Source organism: Anser brachyrhynchus, assembly GCF_964034855.1.
Source record: "Anser brachyrhynchus genome assembly, chromosome: 17".
Classification (NCBI taxonomy): Eukaryota; Metazoa; Chordata; class Aves; order Anseriformes; family Anatidae; genus Anser; species Anser brachyrhynchus.
Genome location: NC_137710.1, coordinates 16,021,194 through 16,040,354, shown reverse-complemented (window position 1 = coordinate 16,040,354; position 19,161 = coordinate 16,021,194). Strand labels below are relative to the sequence as shown.

At 43.6% G+C, this 19,161-nt stretch overlaps 1 protein-coding gene across 3 annotated transcripts in view; it reads right to left on the bottom strand.

The window, feature by feature from the left end:
• The window catches only part of MORC2 (MORC family CW-type zinc finger 2), a 51,341-nt gene extending 40,478 nt beyond the window's left edge, over positions 1 to 10,863 (bottom strand). The window contains exons 1-4 of one of the 3 annotated variants that reach the window (XR_013940376.1): positions 10,604 to 10,863; positions 4,955 to 5,008; positions 2,792 to 2,826; positions 2,226 to 2,294 (exon numbers count right to left, since the gene is read on the bottom strand). Coding sequence is in view for 2 of the 3 variants with exons in the window: in XM_080559622.1 (XP_080415748.1) it covers positions 2,226 to 2,294; positions 2,792 to 2,826; positions 4,955 to 5,008; positions 10,604 to 10,671 (226 nt within the window). In the remaining variant the exon portion in view is untranslated. Of the gene's footprint in view, positions 1 to 2,225; positions 2,295 to 2,791; positions 2,827 to 4,954; positions 5,009 to 8,655; positions 10,536 to 10,603 lie in introns of those variants that run through there. The other 2 variants (XM_080559622.1, XM_080559623.1) reach the window with 2 other exon arrangements.
• Between the last annotated feature and the right edge of the window lie 8,298 nt (positions 10,864 to 19,161).

Sequence of the window (19,161 nt, the reverse complement as noted above, 5' to 3'; positions counted from 1 at the left end):
AAGCCTTGTTGACTGCCCCTAATGACCCTCTTATCCTTGATATGACTAGAGACAATGCCAAGGATAAGTTGTTCCATCCCCTTACCAGGGATGGAGGTTTAGCTGACCAGTCTATAGTTACCCGGGTCCTCTTTCTTGCCCTTTTTGAAGGCCAGAATGACATTTGCTTTCTCCAGTCCTCAGGCACCTCTCCCAATGCCCATGACTTACCAAAGATGGAGAGGGGTCTAGCAATGACTTCCATCAGCTCCCTCAGCACCCGCAGATGCGTCCCATCAGGATCCATGGACTTACAGAAGTCCAGCTTGCTTAATTGGTCCTTAACCCAGCCCTCATCAACCAAGGCAAACTACCCCTTTATTCTGACTTCATCTGCAGCCTCAGGGCTCCTCAGGAAAGCCTCTGGCATTAGGACCTTTGAGAAAGGTCCTCCTGTATTTTTGAGTCCTCCAGTTAAGCATACAACCTGAGTACAGAAAGTCATCCTTCTTGCCTTCTCCATACAATCACCCTCTGTATTCACATTATTTCTACTACAAGTACTCCATCTAACGACAACATATTCAAACAAACATCTCACATCCAAAGTATCTTTCTTATTGCGTGTAGGTAATCAGCTTAAAGCAAGATTATTTCCAGTCAACTTTTCCTTGGGACAGTGGAAAACGGGGAAGAAGCTCTGAGATCTTTCATTACCTTAACAACTACAGATACAAACCAACTATCTAAGTGAAATGACTGAGCACAGCTAGTTATTGAGGAACCAGTTTCATACAAGTTCCTATAGAGACCCAAGATTTATTTCAAAAATCCATCAACACAAGAGGAAACTTCAGTGTGCTAACAAGCCTGTAGACACACTTACCCTTAGAAATATGCAGGCCACTCTTCTGACACTGGTCCTCTAAGTGTCATTGACTACGCGCAAAAGCATGTATGTGTGCTTTTAAAGAGTGCCAGAATCCCAAATACATTTAAACACTGTTTTTCACCAAAGTATGCCTTGAATACATAATATTTGAAGAAATACAAGATCTAAAAAGTAATCAAGACTTTAGTAGTTAACTGCATCCAGTAAAACGAAAGCACTTTTGAGCTCCCAAACTTCAAAATATAGCTTAAGCTTACTAGAGCTGGTATAAAAAGCAAGTTAAAGACTCATTTGCTTCTGTCATTTAGATAATAGAATTACAGATTACTTCCTAAATTAGTTATAATACTTCAATCTACAAACAGTTTTTGAGTCATTAAAATCTTGCAACACCTTGAGTCCAAACAGTAGGTTAAATTTCTCAAATCTAAGTATCCTCAGCAATGACACCACTGATAATATGAGAAATCTCAACCTGAGATATGCAACATAAGATCTAGAGTTTGGTTTTCTAATTGACTCATATTTAGTCTCCCATGAAAAAGCTTAACTTTTGAACCAGTGCTATGATCTTCATATTTCCCTGCGAGATGCACTGCTTTTTAAAAATTATCTGTACTATGATGACACTGAATCCTCAAATATTTTGAAGGTTTTTTGACTCTACAGCATAAGATAGGAAGGCTGCAGTTTAAGTACAAACGTTGCCAAGCAGAGAGCTCCTCAAAGCAGGAGCTGCCATCTTCAAGATGCAAAGAAGGTGGTGTGGATTAACAGTACCGTTCAACGATGCTAAAGCATTGCAAGAAGGCTTTACTTCTGCTAGATCCAACAGTGATTTACATCAGTTCTTATGATGAGGCAGACTTGCATTTATTATATTCTTCTCATGCTCCTAAGATATTATATTATCAAATATTGATCACTACCACAATGATAATGATGAAAGAACAGAAAAATGCTTTCAAAGTCAAGCTTGAAATTTTTGTCATGGCACACTTTCATACTAGAGACAAGATAAACTAATCACTCAGCGGCCCCTAACATGCTCAGAAACCTTTTCCCTTTTCTGGCTACATTATTCTCCCTCCAGCCCCAAGGCCAACTTTGGTATGCTGGAAAATTACAGACCAGGCTGACTCATCTCTATGATGCAGCACAACAATTTTCTTAAGTTTTCTGCAAACTGAAGAGGTGAAGAGTTTGATAAGTGATACAGCGTGACAGTGAAGAGGCAGGAACACATACCCAGGCACAAAACTTCCCTCTTTCAACAGGACCAAGCTGTTAATTCAGTTTCAGCCATAAAATGAAACCTCATCTTGAAAATATAAACGTAACTTGTGTCACTTACTTGAATCCATTCCAGTTCCATCATCCAAAAAACACAGCATGAATCCACCTCTCAGGTCTTCTCGTTGTTCTATGAGAGAAGAATTATTCAATACTCCCATACAGAAATTTGAGCTTCATAAAATGGAATCAAACTAAACAGTGTTCATGAGAAAAGTAACGCAATAAACTAGACTTCCATAAACTTAGTACAGCTATGCTCTAAAAAAGGCACCTTTTTTTTTTTTAAATAACAGAATGACTAATTTCTCCTACACTTTAACTTCTATGTAAATATATGCTACAACAGTGTATTGTAAAAGCAGGTTTCCTAAACACCCAGTACAAATTGCTGTTCACTTTGTTATCTAACCTCAGCTGAAAACTGATCTAGCATACTTGTCTGAGTCACTTGTAATGGCACTACTTTTTGAAAGTTAACAGACATCGGGGCACACGACAAAAACCAACAGGCATAAACACCTTCACTCTTATTCTACCAGTCGCAACACACATTTGCGGTCTAAATCCAAGTTTTAACTTGTGACTTGGCTGATGACATGCAATGAAGCAACAGGAGTGACTTACCAGTATAAATGTCTATTCTTGTGGCATCTGCATCTCTACAAAGCAATAAAAACACAGTCAGTATTCAAACGTCAAATAGAAATGAAGCTAAAAGGCAGACACATGCAATAGTTTCCAAGATGAACCAACTGCACAGATCAAAGTCCAGAGGCCTAGCAGGCAGCACTAACGTACAGGTAAGAAACACATTGTTCCAGTTTTTGCCTATTTGAACCCAAACTCAAATGAAAAACATTGCTACTATACATAATTAAACTTAGTTACAGTGAATATCACTGACTTTTTAACAAAAGTCATGCTAAGGAAAAAAAAAAAAAAGCACATTTCTGAGCTCCTTCCTGTATGCAATCAACACCTAAATTTTTTCTGTCAAGCTGCCTATGAAAAGCTTAGTAACTTCTGCATAAAAGTCCATCCAAATACATTCACGTTTGTCATAGGAAACTGTCATTAAAAGATCATTTAATTAAAGGCATTCATATGCTCTGTCCTCTATATTGGAAAAAGTAGCACATATAGCACTATTGCCTGCTTCTCACACCAATTTTTTTATTTTATTTTATTTTTTGCTATGTGCAATATAGACCTTCACATATCTTTGGTTTACTGATCAGAAGAGTGCAGTTGTGCTATTGCAATAAAACCCTACTTCCTAAATGCCAAGTCACTTTATTTCATCCTTGTATCTCTAGTCAAGTAAAACTACTTTTCCCAGAAGGCTAACAACGTATAAGCACAATTCCTCCTCTGGGAAAAGAGAGATAAGAAGTTTGAAAAGAAAAAAAGCCTCAGTCTAAAATAAGCTACATTATGTTGTAGAAAAAGTGAAAACAGCAACAGCTGCTGATCTGAGTTAAAACACAGTTCAATACATAGGCACAGAGTCCTGGCTAGCTTCCTACGAAGACTTTTTCCAAAGAAATTTTTCAGTTCAGCTCCTTACATTACTAACTGCATAGTGTGACAATTCATGCTTGATAGAAAGTAATCTCAAAATATTTCCACAATATCACATCATAATATTTGATGAAGCTGAAGGAATAAATATGCAAGGCTTGGTATGCAGCTATAGACTGCAATATGAGAGATGTGGCCTAAAACCTCTAATTTCCAAGTACCAACTCTCTCAATTTTCACAATTGCTCTACTTGTTCTTGCTCTATTTTTCAACATCCCACTTCTGATTTCATTTTCATCCTATAACTACCAGGAGCCAAAGATTATTGAAGGATCTTAAAGTCCCAACTCCAGTAATTATTATTTTACCAATTTCTTTAAACAAAAAGGGAGAGTTACTTTTTCCTTAAAAAAAAAAAAAAGTGTTCTAACAATTTCCCTTCTAACGTTAGTTATTCTGTGATTGATTCAAACTTACCTTGTTGGGAATACTACTTTGTTTTTTAGGGGTCAAATGTGGCAGTATAAGAGGACCAACTGAAACACACTGTGTTCAGTTTTGGGCCCCTCACTACAAAAAAAAAAAAAAAAAAAATCGAGGCCCTGGAACACATTCAGAGAAGGGTTACAAAGCTGGTGAAGGACCTGGAAGACAAGCCCTGTGAGGAGCAGCTGAGGGAACTGGGGTTGTTTGGTCTGGAGAAGAGGAGGCTCAGGGGAGACCTTATTGCTCTCTGCAACTACCTGAAAAGAAGCTATAGGGAGCTGGAGGTCAGCCTCTTCTTGCAGGTAACTAGTGATAGGACAAAAGGGAATGGCCTCAAGTTGCGCCAGGGGAGGTTTAGGTTGTAAAATAGGAGACATTTCTTCTCAGAGTGGTCAGGCATAGGGATAGGTTGCCCCGGGAAGTGGTGGCATCGCTGTCCCTGGGGGTGTTTAAAGAAAGGTTGGACGTGGTACTCAGGGACACGCTTTAGTGGGAGACAGTAGTAGTAGGGTGATGATTGGACGTGGTACTCAGGGACACGCTTTAGTGGGTGACAGTAGTAGTAGGGTGATGATTGGACCAGATGATCTTGTCTTTTCCAACCTTAATGGTTTACATAATCTGCTATTGACATTTACACTAAGCTATAATGAGGTTTTCTATTTTTGTTTTTCTTAAAGTCTACTAGAAGTGAAAATTGCTCAAGATCTCCTAAACAGACAGACTAATTAAATCTTTACTGAATCTCCCTTGGGAATTAGGCAGTCTCAGAAACATACCTGGCATTATCCACAAGTTCAGCAAGGGCACCAAATAAGAACTCGTGGGTAGTTCTGCAAAAAAACAGAATCAGCAGGGTTACACTGACACGGAAGAGAGACCTTTAAATAAACACTAATCTCAAACATATTTTAAACAAGTCAAATCATATGTCTACAATACCAATGCCTTCTACTGACACAAGACTAAAAATTAGTGTTTTACTATCTGCTGGGAGCAGATGCTCAGCAGAAATGCTGCCCAATGGAGAGTCTGTTTCAGCAAACCTGATTCTCTTTATGTTCTGAAAAACATCGCGTGGTAAACTCACGCATTCTTAACAGACATAGCAGAGAAAGTTAGTGACCTGTGAACAAGTCATTGCCTATGAACAAGAAAACAATTCATATAAATCCTCAATTATTCACCACATTGCCAAGTCTCTTTGTGGCAACTAAACAGTGTCTATATGTAAAATAAGGACAGATTAATATTACAGATAAGGTCCGTCTCTACCATGCACATATTCACATAGCAAAAGTTATTTCTAACATGAAGAAATTTCCAGATCCTGGTAGACTTCCAATAAATGCAGCTGCTCCTAGTTCAGAAAAAAGACAGTCTTCTGCTACCACTGTACCACACCACCTTCCAAACTCAATGCTAAAATCACCCAGACAGCTGCCACTAGCACAGTCACGAAAGCTATGTTTAGCTTCTAGCCTTTTAATTACCACATTTTATGAGCAGCACCCATTAAAAAGGCTTTAGTTATGTACCTTAACCTTGGAAAAAAAAAAAAAACCACAGTGAGGAAACATTAGAGCTAGTAAAATGATTCCAATATGTTGCCCCCAACATTAATGTAGTATCTCCACTGAAAGCCCAACTTCTTGACGCATTTTCAAAATCCAACAATTATTTCACATGTAGATGAGACGTATCTACCCCAATATTAACTGCAGCTACAATACCTGAAGAAACAGTTGATCTTGTTGAACCAAATAATTTAATCTACCCAACAAGGATTTATGCAGTTTATTTTTTCTCTAGAATGGCTGATGAAGAGACATAGCCCTCAGAAGATGTTTTTATCTACATATTTCAGTTTGCATGAAACCTCTTCACATACAACCTGTTTTCACTACTACACAAAAAGGCCAAACAAATTATACCTAAAAATCAGATTTTCAGCTTTAGAAGAACAGGTACAAAGGTACTTCCTGCACATAAAATATATGGCTGTCCAGGATGTCAATAATTACAAAACAAATTTTCATATTCATCTTCAACGTCATGAACTCTAACCCATCAATGTAGCTCCAAGTTGAGATAAAATACATCAGTTTTCAAAGTTATCGCTAGAACTACAAGAAGGGAGCTTTCCATCTCTCTAAGCTTCCACTTGTCCATAAAGAAACAGGTGACAGAATGGAAAGAGTGTTCTAAAGACCATCATACCAGTCAAAAAGCTTTATCAGAAGCTCAGACCTGGTACTCCTTCATTTGAGCAGGATTTCCTGTGCACATATTTCAAGTGCTCCCTATCATTTAGTTTAACTCTACAAATCAGCGTTCCAGAAACACATTTAAAATTAACCTGTGTCAGGGGAAAAAACACAAACAAATGGATACAGTAGCGCTAGTAACTATACTTCGTAAACAGCTTTCACTCTACAATTTAAAGAATACTTAAAATCAAGGAAAAATGTTAACAAGGATTTCCAAAGAAAGATATTGGAACAAAATAGCTGAAAAATCATCGGAAGATAAGAAACGCAAGAGAAAAAATTATTTCTAAATAGCATGACACGACACCATACCCAACTTAAACACCTACCAAAAATGGAATCTCTTGTGCTGACCAGGTAAAGTGAAACCTTGCTACAAGCAAGCGAAATCAATTCAAGCTATTTACCACTAACAAAAACGTGTATACACTATAATTACCTTGTATTAAGGTATATTAATCTCAACACTAAGACTCCTGAAATGTCCTGAATTATCTTGTCAATATCTAATTAAAGTCACACGTACTGCTTGGCCTAACAAAAACCATGATCTCGCCTTACAATCAAGTGTGCCTAAAATACCTAACATCCATCATTATCAACTGGTAGCAATCCTCTCCCCACCTTCTGGGGAAAAAAAAAAAAAAAAAGGATTATTTTATTGCAACATAAGTTTCAAAAACATACGCTAAGCTGTTGGTAAAATTGAGGCTGTACAAGCTTGTACATAACCTGGACATACTTAAGCGTAAGCTAGATCATCATCATCAGAGGCAATATCAACCTCAATCAAAGCACTAGAAATACAACCATTACTGGTCATAAGACTGATTAAATGAAACATGGGGAGTCAGGAAGAAAGCATTATTAAAATCTGCAGCCTCAGTGAAAACTTGGCATAAGTGGGTTGACTTTGAACCCTCTTACAACTTCTACCTTTCATTCAATACAGCTCCATCCATGCAGGAGGCCAAACTGGGCAAGGAACAACAGAACAGGGACATCTAAGGCTGCCAGTATATTTATTCAAATATGGGTTACAAAAGTCAAGTCAGACAACTCCATAAAACATGACCAATTTCAAGCATGTCTACAAACCAATTAGAGTAGCATACCAAGGGGTGGGAAGGAAAAAAAAAAAAAGGCAGCTTATGTTCTGAGTTCAAGAATCGTTCCTGTTTGAACCCAGCTGGACTTCCAATCCTACATAGTCAGACAAGTACCTAATAACTAATGAAAGATGTAAGACTTTATGTTTGTTCTGAAGGAGGACACATCTGGGAAAATATTTAAGTTGGAAGTTTGGCATCTGTGTCAGAAACAAGAGCTATCCTCTTGTTACTACATTGTTTCAAGCCAGAATACAGAACATCCACAAGAAGAAACCTGAGGGCTTGAGGGGTGGGGAGATGTTGTTTGTCTATTACTAGTATTCCTCAAGTCCACCATTCAGTTATTTTGAAATCTTTTCATCTGAGTGAACTTCTACTCAAGCTGTATTTAACAGGGGAATTCTAGTTACAGAAAAAAAAAAAACTCAAGTTCAATCACAAGTTAACTCTTTCTATACAACACTGTTTGAAGACAATTTCCGCTCTTCAGATTTTAACAAGCTCCTTCGATCGTGCATTACAAATATTCAAAATATACAAAAAAAGTTGGCTGAGATGAGATGCATTTTTGTTATCATCTCAATGAATAGCCCTGGAAGCATCTTAAAGTGGCAGCATCTCATTTTCAAGGAAAAAATCCCAATCATTGTTAAGACAGGTAGGTAGCTTTGGGAAGTCACCATAAAGACAATACACTGGTAATTTTCATGTGCTTATGCTCTCAGGCTTTCATTATAGCACATATACAAGAACTTTCACATCGCTCAATTATTCAAGTTCCATAAAAGCACTTGGAATAACATCAGTGTTATTTGAGAACTAAATAAAAAAGCAACTGAAGTGCTTCAGGTACATCCCGTGAAATTTGCCATGACGCATGGAAGCATTAAGAAAGCATTCAAAATATCAGCTGTAAGTCCTCAAGTTTGAGGACCAGATAAACTGGCTCCTGAAATGCACTTCGGAGCATACCCTTAGGTATATCACAACTTATCTCTCCTTCAAAGAGCCTAAAAAAGGAACAAATACAAGTCATGGTTTCCTTCTGCTGCTCAACACTGATGGCTGACTTTAAACTACAACTTAAAGAAATTCTACCTCCATGTTATGAAACATCTTTTGACACTGCAGCAAAATTTGAGATGGTATGGTTTTCCTCAGAGAGCAACAATAGTCTGAAAGACAAGCCTCCATTATCAAAAACCCTATGCTGTTCTTAGGTTGTTGTATGTTGGGTTGGTTATTTTTGTTGGTTGGCTTGTTGGGTAAAGATAGAAGCTGTTTATTTTCTGTTTGTTTGGTTTTGATTTTAAAAAGTATTTCCATTGTTTTCCACTGCTCTTCTTAGGGAAGTATTGGCTTACGCGCTGATCTCCATGATCTCAGAAGGCTCTTCGCTCACAGTGGATGAAAAGCCCTGGCTTTGGCTTATTCATGATCGTTAGCCTCCAACTCCTCCTAACAATTTTATAATGCAGCACACTACAAGTAGACCAGCAGCGTATGCAGGACAGGAAGTACAGTGGCAATACTAAGTGACTTTATTACTTTAGGGCAGGAACAACACTGTCGGTCTTTTCTGTGGCACCGACTTTATCTTCTTATGAAGCACAGCCAATCCTGTTGTCCTACTGGCAAATACAAGCCACCACCAGAGCAATGTCAGAGCTTTCTAATACATACAAATATATGCCTTCCACAACCAGACATGAGAATTTCACAAGGCAGCAACAGCACCAGGAACTTGACTCAATATCTTATCATCTTCAGGCACCAGACTGCTTGCTTCACGTGCAACTGCTACAGGCCAAACCAGAGAGCAAAACCACTGGACGTGGAACCAAGGGTGACATCAGGCTGTTGCTATCTTACTCTTTTGTGCAGAACCCCTTACTTTCCTGATAGCGAAAAGAATTTGATAACGTTCTTGGCACATGTGAGATTTGTCCGAGTAGTTGTTCTTGTAGCCATACCTTGCATTACCAACAAAAACAGTCAGATCTGCTTCAAAACCAAGCTGACCAGTTTTGTGCATTAGTAGTCCTTAGAATGCTGCAGACCACTGAGGCCCCTCGTTCTACACTTGCCTTCACACATTGAAAAAAGCATGCAAGAGATGAGGTGGCACTTGATATCTTCTTCTACTGATGGTAACATTAAGAGTCAACTCTTCCACAAAACATTAGAAGACAACCTGACACTGGTCATCAGTTGATCAAAATGAAGAGATGCCAAATGTGGTTCACGTTTCTTCTCCAAGACACTTTGGCCAAAGCAAGCTCTTTCTTTAAGCTCTTCTGTTTATGACACAACAATATTGTTGTGTTTTGTGGGTTTTTTTTTCCAACAGGCACGTCTCAGGTGGATGCTTAACCATGTTAAGCAGCCGTTCCCAGTGGCACTTCTCATTTTCTAGATATGCATTCAGAAGCAATAAATTTTAAAGTCGGTGAAATTTTGTCTCTTCCCAGGAGATTTTGTATCGGGGACTCTACAGTGAAAAAAGTCACAGCTACTTCAAAAAGCCCATCTGAAGATTCTCATAATCCTGCTTGAAATGTATTTCCACAAGACATTCAGGCATGAATGAAATGAGATGCCACGGAAAGATGACAGCCATGACAGTCAACGGAAACACAAGGTTCCTCCAAAGGGAGACAGATGCAGATGCAAAAGTAAGGCAGATCTAGAGGCTATGCCCTCCTTCCCCCCATCGCGTTCCTCTCAGGAGACCTGCGCCGTCCGGTTCCCGTCTAAAACCGCAGACCGTCTAAGTTAAAGACGCAGCTCTGCTTCGGGGCGTGCGGACGACCGAGCCGCAGAGCTGCTCACGAAGGCGCCCCGGGCTCTGCGCTCTGCTCCTCCGGGCCTCGGCCGCCCGCAGCCGCACTTACCTGCCCCGGGGCGCCGCAGCGCGGTTGAGGCGCGGCCTCCAACGGGCTGCGCCGGGAGCCCGCCCCGCCGCCGCCGTGCCGGCGGCCCCGCGCCCGCCGCCGCGACGGCGAGGCGGCAGCTGAGGCCCATGGCGGCGCAGCCCGGTACTCACGAGTTGGTGTGCAGGTACTCGAAGGTGAGCTGCGCCCGGTTCAGGCTGCTGTAATTGACACACGACATGGCGGCGGCCGCGCCCGGGCCGCGCTCCGCGTGCCCTCGAGGCCTCCCCGCCCGCCACCTCCCCCCCCCCCCCCCACGCCGGTCACCGCCCTCGCCGGGAGGCCGGCGCCATGCGCACGGACCCCGCAGGGCCGCGGCCACCGGCCGATGGTGCCGGGCACCGCTCCCCGCCCCGCCGCCCCCGCTTTGTCTCCGCCGCGGTCACGACCGCGCCCCTCCGCCACCGCCGCCGCCGCCTCCGCCGCCTCCCGCAGCCACCCCCCCCGCGGGGCGGGGCCGGCGCGCTGCCCGCCCCTTGGGCAGGCCGCGGCGCGTGACGAAGGAGCCATGGCGGGGGCCGCCGCGGCTTCCTCACGGCCGCGTGACGGGCGGCCTCGGCCAGTGAGAGGCGCGGGCGCAGGGCGGGCGGCGCGGGGGCGGGCGTGTGCGGCCCCGGCCCCGGCCCCGGCCCCGGCCCCGGCCCCGGCCCCGGCCCCGGCCGTGCTCCAGTGGCGGCCCCGCTGCCGGCCCGGCCTCTGGCCGAGCGCTTCCGCCGCCTCGCGCCGGGAGCAGGGAGCGCCTCGCGGGGATCGGCAGCAGCCGCTGCGGCCTGCCTGAAGGGCGGGCGCGCTTCGGCGGCTGCCCGGCGCCGGGACCCGCGGCTCGCGGCAACCCCTCCGGGACGGTGGGCAAACGGCGGCGGCGGGGCCGGCCTCGGCGCCTCTGTCGTCCCCGGGCAAGGCGCTGCGGCCGCCAGCCTCGGCGGACGGCGCGCATGGGCGAGGGCACCGGCACGCAGCAGGAGGAGCCTCCCCCGGTGTCACGGGCGCGGCGGCGGGGGGCAGCGGGGCCCCCGGCAGAGCCGCGCGGCAGGACGGAGCCACACCACAGCCGAAACCGGGCCTGGAGACCGCCGGCTTCCTGCACGGCCGTTGCTTAGACTAACGCCGCGACTTGGTTTTCCTGCCGGTGGCTGCTCGCTGCTGCTGAAAGCTCTGGAAAGACATGAAGGAGAAGCAGCTAAATTTCTCCGTGCTTCTTAAAATACCTTAATAGAGAGGGTATGTAAACTCATAAATGTTCTTGTTGCATTCCTGTGCCTTTGGTTCGTCTTGAAACCTAAAGCGACAGAGCAAAGTTGTGCTGCCTTCCTTGTGTCCTACGGACATGTTGTTCCTCTCTAAATCACAGGCAGAAGCCAAGAATCCTGAAGGCCTGAATTACATTGCTGAATACTTGGGTTGCCCAATGGAAAAACATATCGAATTCTTCTGAAATGATCTTTGAAATGGGATGACTGCATCTGTGTCTTGGATAATAGGAATCTGGACAATCCAAAGGTCCAAAACTTGAAGGAATTCAGTCTACAGAAACTGAGGTGAAGCAAACTGCATTGGAGCGAGACACTGAAAAGTTAGATCTAATTATCTATTAAGCTTAAAAGATGAATGGCTAAAATGTTTGAGTTGCTTGTCTCCCATTTTGTTTGCAACACCTTCTGGTCTGTGTGTTTGTGTGCAATGTGTCCCCTGACACGTCTCCAGTCCAGAGCTGACGATTCTGCAGCTTTTACTTGAGAACTTTGCTTCCCAGCATAGGATTTAGTTCTGTTCATCCTCAACTCAATCAGTTCAAATCTAAATACTCCTTCAAGTCCATGAGTCCTGTTATTACTGCTGAGGCGGATTGCTCTCTGTATGCACGTGTATAGTGACTTTTTGATGACTGCATACATATGTGCAGTGATTCTTTTAGGCCTTCTCTTTGAAAAGCTGTGCGTGGCAGAACATCAGAGCCACATGAATGCATTAGGAAAATTATTGGCAATAACAGTGTTTAGGTGTCCGTAAGTTTATGACAGGAAGTATCTGCTTGGGTCTTCTAAAGATTGTAGCACTATCTGTCGTAGTCAGCTTTCATTTCATCATATTGCACTCAAAATGAGAACCAGATAGTCAAAAGCAATGCAAACCCAATCAACATAAGGGCAAAGTAGATATCCAAATACATGTCACTAAGGAACATGAATCTAAAACTTGTGTGTCCCGTCAGCCTTGCCCTCTTTGGTACTCAGGATATCCCCTCTTTTCCTAACAGGATCTTTGTGGTAGTCTCATCATCTTAGGTTTGGGGAAGAACAACATTCCTTTCCTGACAACAGAGAGTTTAGCAGCTTCAAGAGAGTATTGTGTCAGTCTGCAACAGCGCGGTTGGATGCCTTAATTGATGCTGCTGTGGAATCCCAGGACTGGGTTGGATGCTAGTCCTTTCCACCTGGCCCATGGGAGAAGACCAGCACATTGCAGTTCCATTTTATTTCGTCAGTCCTCAGCAGGAAATTACTCTTTTCCATCCCACCGATTGGTGGTGTTGACTTCCAAGTCATTTTCATTTTCTCCGACAAAAAAGAAATCAAAAATTCATTTTTACTTTTTCTGTAGCTGCTCTGAAGTAGATTTCAGATATGTTTCTGTCTTCTGCTCTTCGGCTTCTCTTGCCAAAGTCTATAAAGGATTATATTGTTGTTTGCTAGCCCTCTGAGCTGCCAGACATCCAAGGAAGAATGAAATTACCTTTGGCAAAACAATACTGGGTTGCACCACAGCTCCGATTTGGCCACAACTTAGCTATTCTTTGATGGGCAGCCTTTCTGCCAGTGAATGGAGAGATGATGCGCTCTTTTTGCCTGTGCACCAGTGCTGCAAACTGTTCATTTCCTTTGCTTGTGAAATGGAAGTCTTCCCATTGCAAATTCACTTATATCCTTTTCTGGGCGTGACTTTTATCTCAGGAACTGCCTCTCCAAACTTTTAGTAGTTCTAGGTCTCTCTGTTACATTAGTTTTGACAAACGGTTTTCCTTTTTTTTCCATCTGCCATCAGCGCCATTTTCTTGAGTTCCTGTTCAGCACATGGGTGTGTCTGCAGACATCTTACACCAAAAGGCAGAATGAATCTGGCATCTTCCATCACTTTCTTTTCCACAGATGTGACAAAGTCATACACCCCCTCACTTTTGAGGGGCTATTCAGTTGCAGTAGAAAGCAACAGCTTGCAATGATGCACACGACTATCCTGATAAATGACCTGCGGAATGGTGGTTCAGCCAGCCAGTGCAGGCTGGGGCTTGAGGCAAACCGTCCTGCTCTTCTTTAACCTGTATTTGAGTTTCTCACACAGAGCTGAATTTGAACATCTCAGTCTGTACAGCTTTCCTACTCTGAAGTAATCCCCAAATCCCCTTGGAAAACTAGTCTTTGAATCCACACTGGTCAAGATTTGTGTTCCTGGGTTCAGTGAGAGTTCTCGTGGAGTCCTGCATAGTGTTTGTTCCGTAGTCTGGTGTAGGATTTGCAAAGCCTCTTCCCGCTAGTCTGGGTCATAGCCAGAGGTACTTGGCCATGTTCAACAACAGTTCAGTTGTGTGGCCCCTGTTCTGAAAAGTGGAGGTAACTGCTTGTAATACCTGCATAGGCCTTGAATCAACAGTTATTCTTTGTCTTCTCTAGTTTTTGAGAAACTTTACTTACAAGCCAGTACCCCAGGAGTGAGTTGCCATAGTGGTGAGCACTGTGGCCTGCACCAGACAAGTGCCATGAGTGCAACAAAGTATCTTTTCCACACTTACTTGAAGTTTCCAAAGCTAGTTAGTGGCTTTATTCTGTGCATATGGACACAAAGAAACATAAACTTTTGCACTAAATAAATGTGTTTTTCCCTGTTGGAGTAGTACCTGCAGTGATTGTACTGGAAAATAAACCTGGGAACCTCACCAATGATCCTCAGTGACTTACCAGTCCTTCCTTTATCTTTCCTTTCTCTGGAAAGAAAAAATAGCATCTAACACTGTCTCTGTGTGCAAAGTCCTCTGTATACATTGTGACAAAAGCTGCTGAAGTTCTCATCCATGTTGTTTTTGCACTGAGTGTTCACTTTCAGTGTACTTCTCAAGAAGTTCTTCTGCCATTACAGGACCCAATAACCTAACTTGCATGGATCCCTTTTCTATTGCCCTGAATTTCTAAAAGGAATTTCGAAGTATCTTACCTTAACGGGCTGTGAAACATCTTGTGGACTCGCAGCTTTTTGTTCTTTTGTGTTGTGACAACACTGGCTCTGCTCCATGATCCACCCTGATTACCTTCTGTTACAGATGGAAATTCTCCCTGCCATGAACTATGCTACTCTCAAAACAGGATGAGATATTCTTCATTAAATGGAGCATGATTGTTTCACTCAAAGAGAGGAGCTACATTATTCAAACCATTCTGACTTTTCCTGGGCATGAGTTGAATCTCAGGATCAACCTAAGACAATGCAAGAGCACAAGCCATGAAGTCAGGAATTTAGATAAAAACAAGTGTCTTACCTCTAGTTTTTTTTTCTTAGCAAGGAGTTCTGCCTTATGTGATCTGGAGTAGACACACTTCTTGTATTCATGATAACATTCGTCCTGTCTCTCTGTTGTTCGAGTCAAGTAGCAGAACAATTGGCTGACTAATTCAAAGTAGACATGGAATGAGACCTCTCTTCATGGATGTCTCTTTTTCTCATTTGTGGGGAGACATAGCTCCTGGCTTTCTACTTTCTGGAACAGTCATTTAATGAGCAGTCAGCGAGTCAGTCCTTATAAGACATGCAGACCAAAATGTTCAGATGCATCTACCTAAACGTGTATGGGAGGCGCTGACCTGAAAGTCCAACATCCTTTTCCATAGTGCCAAATGTCAGCCTTGTGCTTGCATGTCTCATGGGAAAGTCACACCATGGATTTAAATTAATTATTTCAATCTAGATACTATTCTCAATAAGACACTGGCTGTCAGAAGTGACTTTGTAAATTAGCTTGCAGAAGACTGGAAAGGGAAGGAATAGATGAGAACAAGGAGACATCCTGAAGGAAGAACCAGGAAATTGTCAGCAGAATGTCTGGATGTTGAGGATCCTCCTTCTGCACCAGTCAGGATTCCCCCATCCTGAGTCTATCTTTCCCTAATGAACTAAGCAAAGGAAGGAATTAACAGACGAGAAAAAAAAAATTACAAAATGGCAGTATACCACTTCTTCACCACTTTGGGCTTAAAACAGAAAATGTTCTGTGCCTTTTTGAGAATGATGTACAGAAGAGCCCACAAGAAGCTAGTAGATGTGGAACAGTAGTGGAGTCTTAAAAGAATTTAGCTGACAAACTTGGAAGGGTTATGAATGGCATGAACTGATCAGAGATTTACAGTTTGGCCAAGTTGCATGGTTTCCCCCAGGAATGATGAGAAGGATCCAAGCCTGAAGGCTTCTTTCCTTCTAAACTGATTGCATGACATTTTAGTGGCCTCTACCTAGATGAGAAGGCTTGCAGGCTTCTTAACAACATGACTAATGAGCAGAATTTATTTTGTTCATGAATAAATATTTTTTCCTATCTCATTATTTGAAAAGTGTGGACTGTGTTATCTGTTCAGTTCAGCATTTTCTTAAACCAGCCCAATGGACTTGTCTAACATCAGCGCAGCTCAAATTATTTCAGTTTGGCAAACTTGCAAGCAACTGAAACCATGATCTTGTAGTGATCACAAAGCTACTAGTGATCTTGTAGCTTAGGGAAATCTCAGATGTAGGTGCCTCTTAAAAGTATCAACCAGGTGGATGGGGCTGTGATACAAATGAAAAGCTGAACAGCCAAATGATCACATCTGGAAGAGAACACAGCTGGGAAATTCTAGCGAGGGAGGAAGGCTCCATAGGCTCTTCCTATAAAAACATCTCTCAGTGACTGTCAACAGAGAACTGCTCCTCTGTCCTGTGAATACTACCATGTGTTAAACGTCTTTTATCATCTCCGAAGGCATTCATCTACCGTAACTTTAGATGCAGGCAGATACAGTACCCCAGAACTCTAAAATGCCTTTCTGCATCATGTGAAGTTGACATCAAAGAGAACAGGCCCATCTGCTTTGGTGGCAGAGGATGAGAGGAGCTACACAGATGCATAGCATCTTGCCTGCTGTACAACTGCATAATGCGGCTGCAGGAAGCCGATCAATGTGACAATTACAAGCACGTTGGCAAGAGATGGTATATGGAGCAAAAGCACTGTAGCAGCTAACAGACTTGTAGCGAAAAGCAGACAGTCCTGCTGTCAGTGCACACCTCCAAAGACACTCCCTAACCTGAGCAGGGGCTGTTGGGGAAGCTGGAGGTTCTCATGAGACGAAAGAAAATGGAAGCTGTGTGGTGTGACATTTTTTTCAGCAACTTCACCATGAAGTTATTTGTTCTTGTCACTCAGATCTGCCATCCAGACGTGGTTATTTTAATTAAAAGAAAGCAGCTCAGTAAAGGTTGCACCAGCATAGCGTGATCATCTCATGTGACAACTTGACCAGTCCTCAGTAGTCCTGTAATCCCATCAGTGTCTAATCTGGAGGCTGTGTGGAGATGTTGCCATGCTTGTTCAGTACATCCTGAGCTCTTGTTCTTCTTGAAGTCTGTCTGTCTTTAGTCTGAGCTAATGATTGAGATAGTAGATGTTCTTTCCTGACATGAGCCTAAATATTTCAAAAATCCTGCCTTTGCTCTGTAAAGGCAGCTTTGCCTGTGTGCCTCTCCCAAATGATTTCTCTGCCATATCTCCACCTAACCTGACCTGACTGGGAAGAGCAAAATATCCATGGGCTCACAAGGAGCGTGGTAGTGACGTGTTTCCTACAGTCATGAGAGGGCAGTGGGTATGTGAAAAGCCAATGGAAAGACAATGTCTCTGATCTGAACTGAAAGTTAACTCAGATGCTGCAGCAGCCATGTCAGCAGTTGAAACATAGTGTTAATGACATTAAGTGTGACGTTGTGGGCAGGCAGACAGCCCTGGGCTCAGATTAACTGGAGGGATAGCAGTGAAAGAAACCACCAGGAACTGCAGAAAGTGGAGAGGCTAATGTGGGGCCAGCCCTGACCTGGAGCTAAGATGATGGAGGGAGCAACAACCAGACAGAAGCGTGAGAGGTAGTGTCAGGCCTCCCCTGGGTGGAGAGTGAGAGTGGGTGCTGGCTTAGGGATCATTCAGCAAAGCTATTACTAATTAAGGGCTAATTACTAATTAAGGGCTGGGGGGATCAGGTAAGGAGAAGAGGCCTTTTCTCACTCTCTCTACACATTCATGACCATTGGAGCTGTAGTTAGTGGTGCTGCCATAGGCCCACAAGGATGCCCAGGGCTCCTATCTGCACTGGAGCAGAGTCAGTGGTGTAGCCAAGAGCCGGGAGAAGCTATGGTCAAATACATGCAACCACCTTATTGTGGTGTCGATATGCAGGCTGCACTACACAACTGATACAGGGCTGGTCAGATCCCCGTTGCTTGTCTGCACATGGACAATGCGATAGCCAGTCTTCCAGGTTTATGGAACTGTGTTTCTGCAGCACATGCAGGTATTCGGCTCAAATGTGGAGGTATGCCTTGCCAGGAGGAGCACCGCCATTCCCAGATGCATGCCACTAGACCTCTCAGTGCATCTCCGTGCCACCAGCAGTCATCCCAACTCCAAACCCTACATGGGAAAGCTGCATGAAAAATGGGAGAAAACTTTTGCATCAGGAATGACTCAGGACTTTGGTATATTGCATTCTTAAATATTTATTTCAGTGATCTTATAAATGTTTTATTTGAAGAAAAATACTGTAATTGGCCAATATTCCACAAAATATAAATATTTTGCTCTAAAACAGTACTTCCTTCCCCTGCTTGCAGAGATTTTGTTCTTTGCTGATTATACAGTTCAAGCTCTGTGCATGACAAGGGCTTTTCCCCATGCTACAGTCTGTTTACATGTGGATGAAGTCTTAATCCAAGCACTGTAATAGCAAGGGGGAGAAAAAAGGATTTATCCTTGGTTAATCTTCAAAAATAGCTTTTCATCTGACAGTCTTTTCCGCTGAGAAAATTTGCGTGTGGGAACAGGCTAGGAAAATTGAGCGGAAAAGACAGACACCCCTGTAACACCTGCAATGGCTGTGCAGAGAAGGGGGGACACTTGTCAGGAACAGGAGCCATGCAAGAGAGGCCACTCGTGCAACACAAGGGGTGCTGGGGAGCAGGCAGTGTGGAGTGTGTGGCATGTCTTGGGCTTGTCCCTACGAGCTCCTCCTTAACAAAGTTGGTGGAGGGACTTGCCTTCTCTCTGGTGTCGCTGTTTTTTTAGCACTTGAAGAGTTGCTAGCATGCTGGATGGTTCCTCCTGTGGATCAATGTCCTACCCTATACTCAGGGCTTCTCTGTGTGCTGATTTCATAGTCCAGAGACCCACCAGGCAGTGCAGGCCAGTGCTGAGGATGCTCAGGGTCCCACCCTTGCAGGACTCCCGTTGGAGCATGAGGAGCTGGCTCTACTCTCACTTCTCCCAAGCCTGTGGCAGAGCTGTGATCAGACTACAGGGCTGCAGCTATAGGAGCGAGCAGGCAGCAGCCTGGGTGGCTTGCCTTCAGAGTGCCAACATCTGGGAGACAGGAGCTGTTGAGCT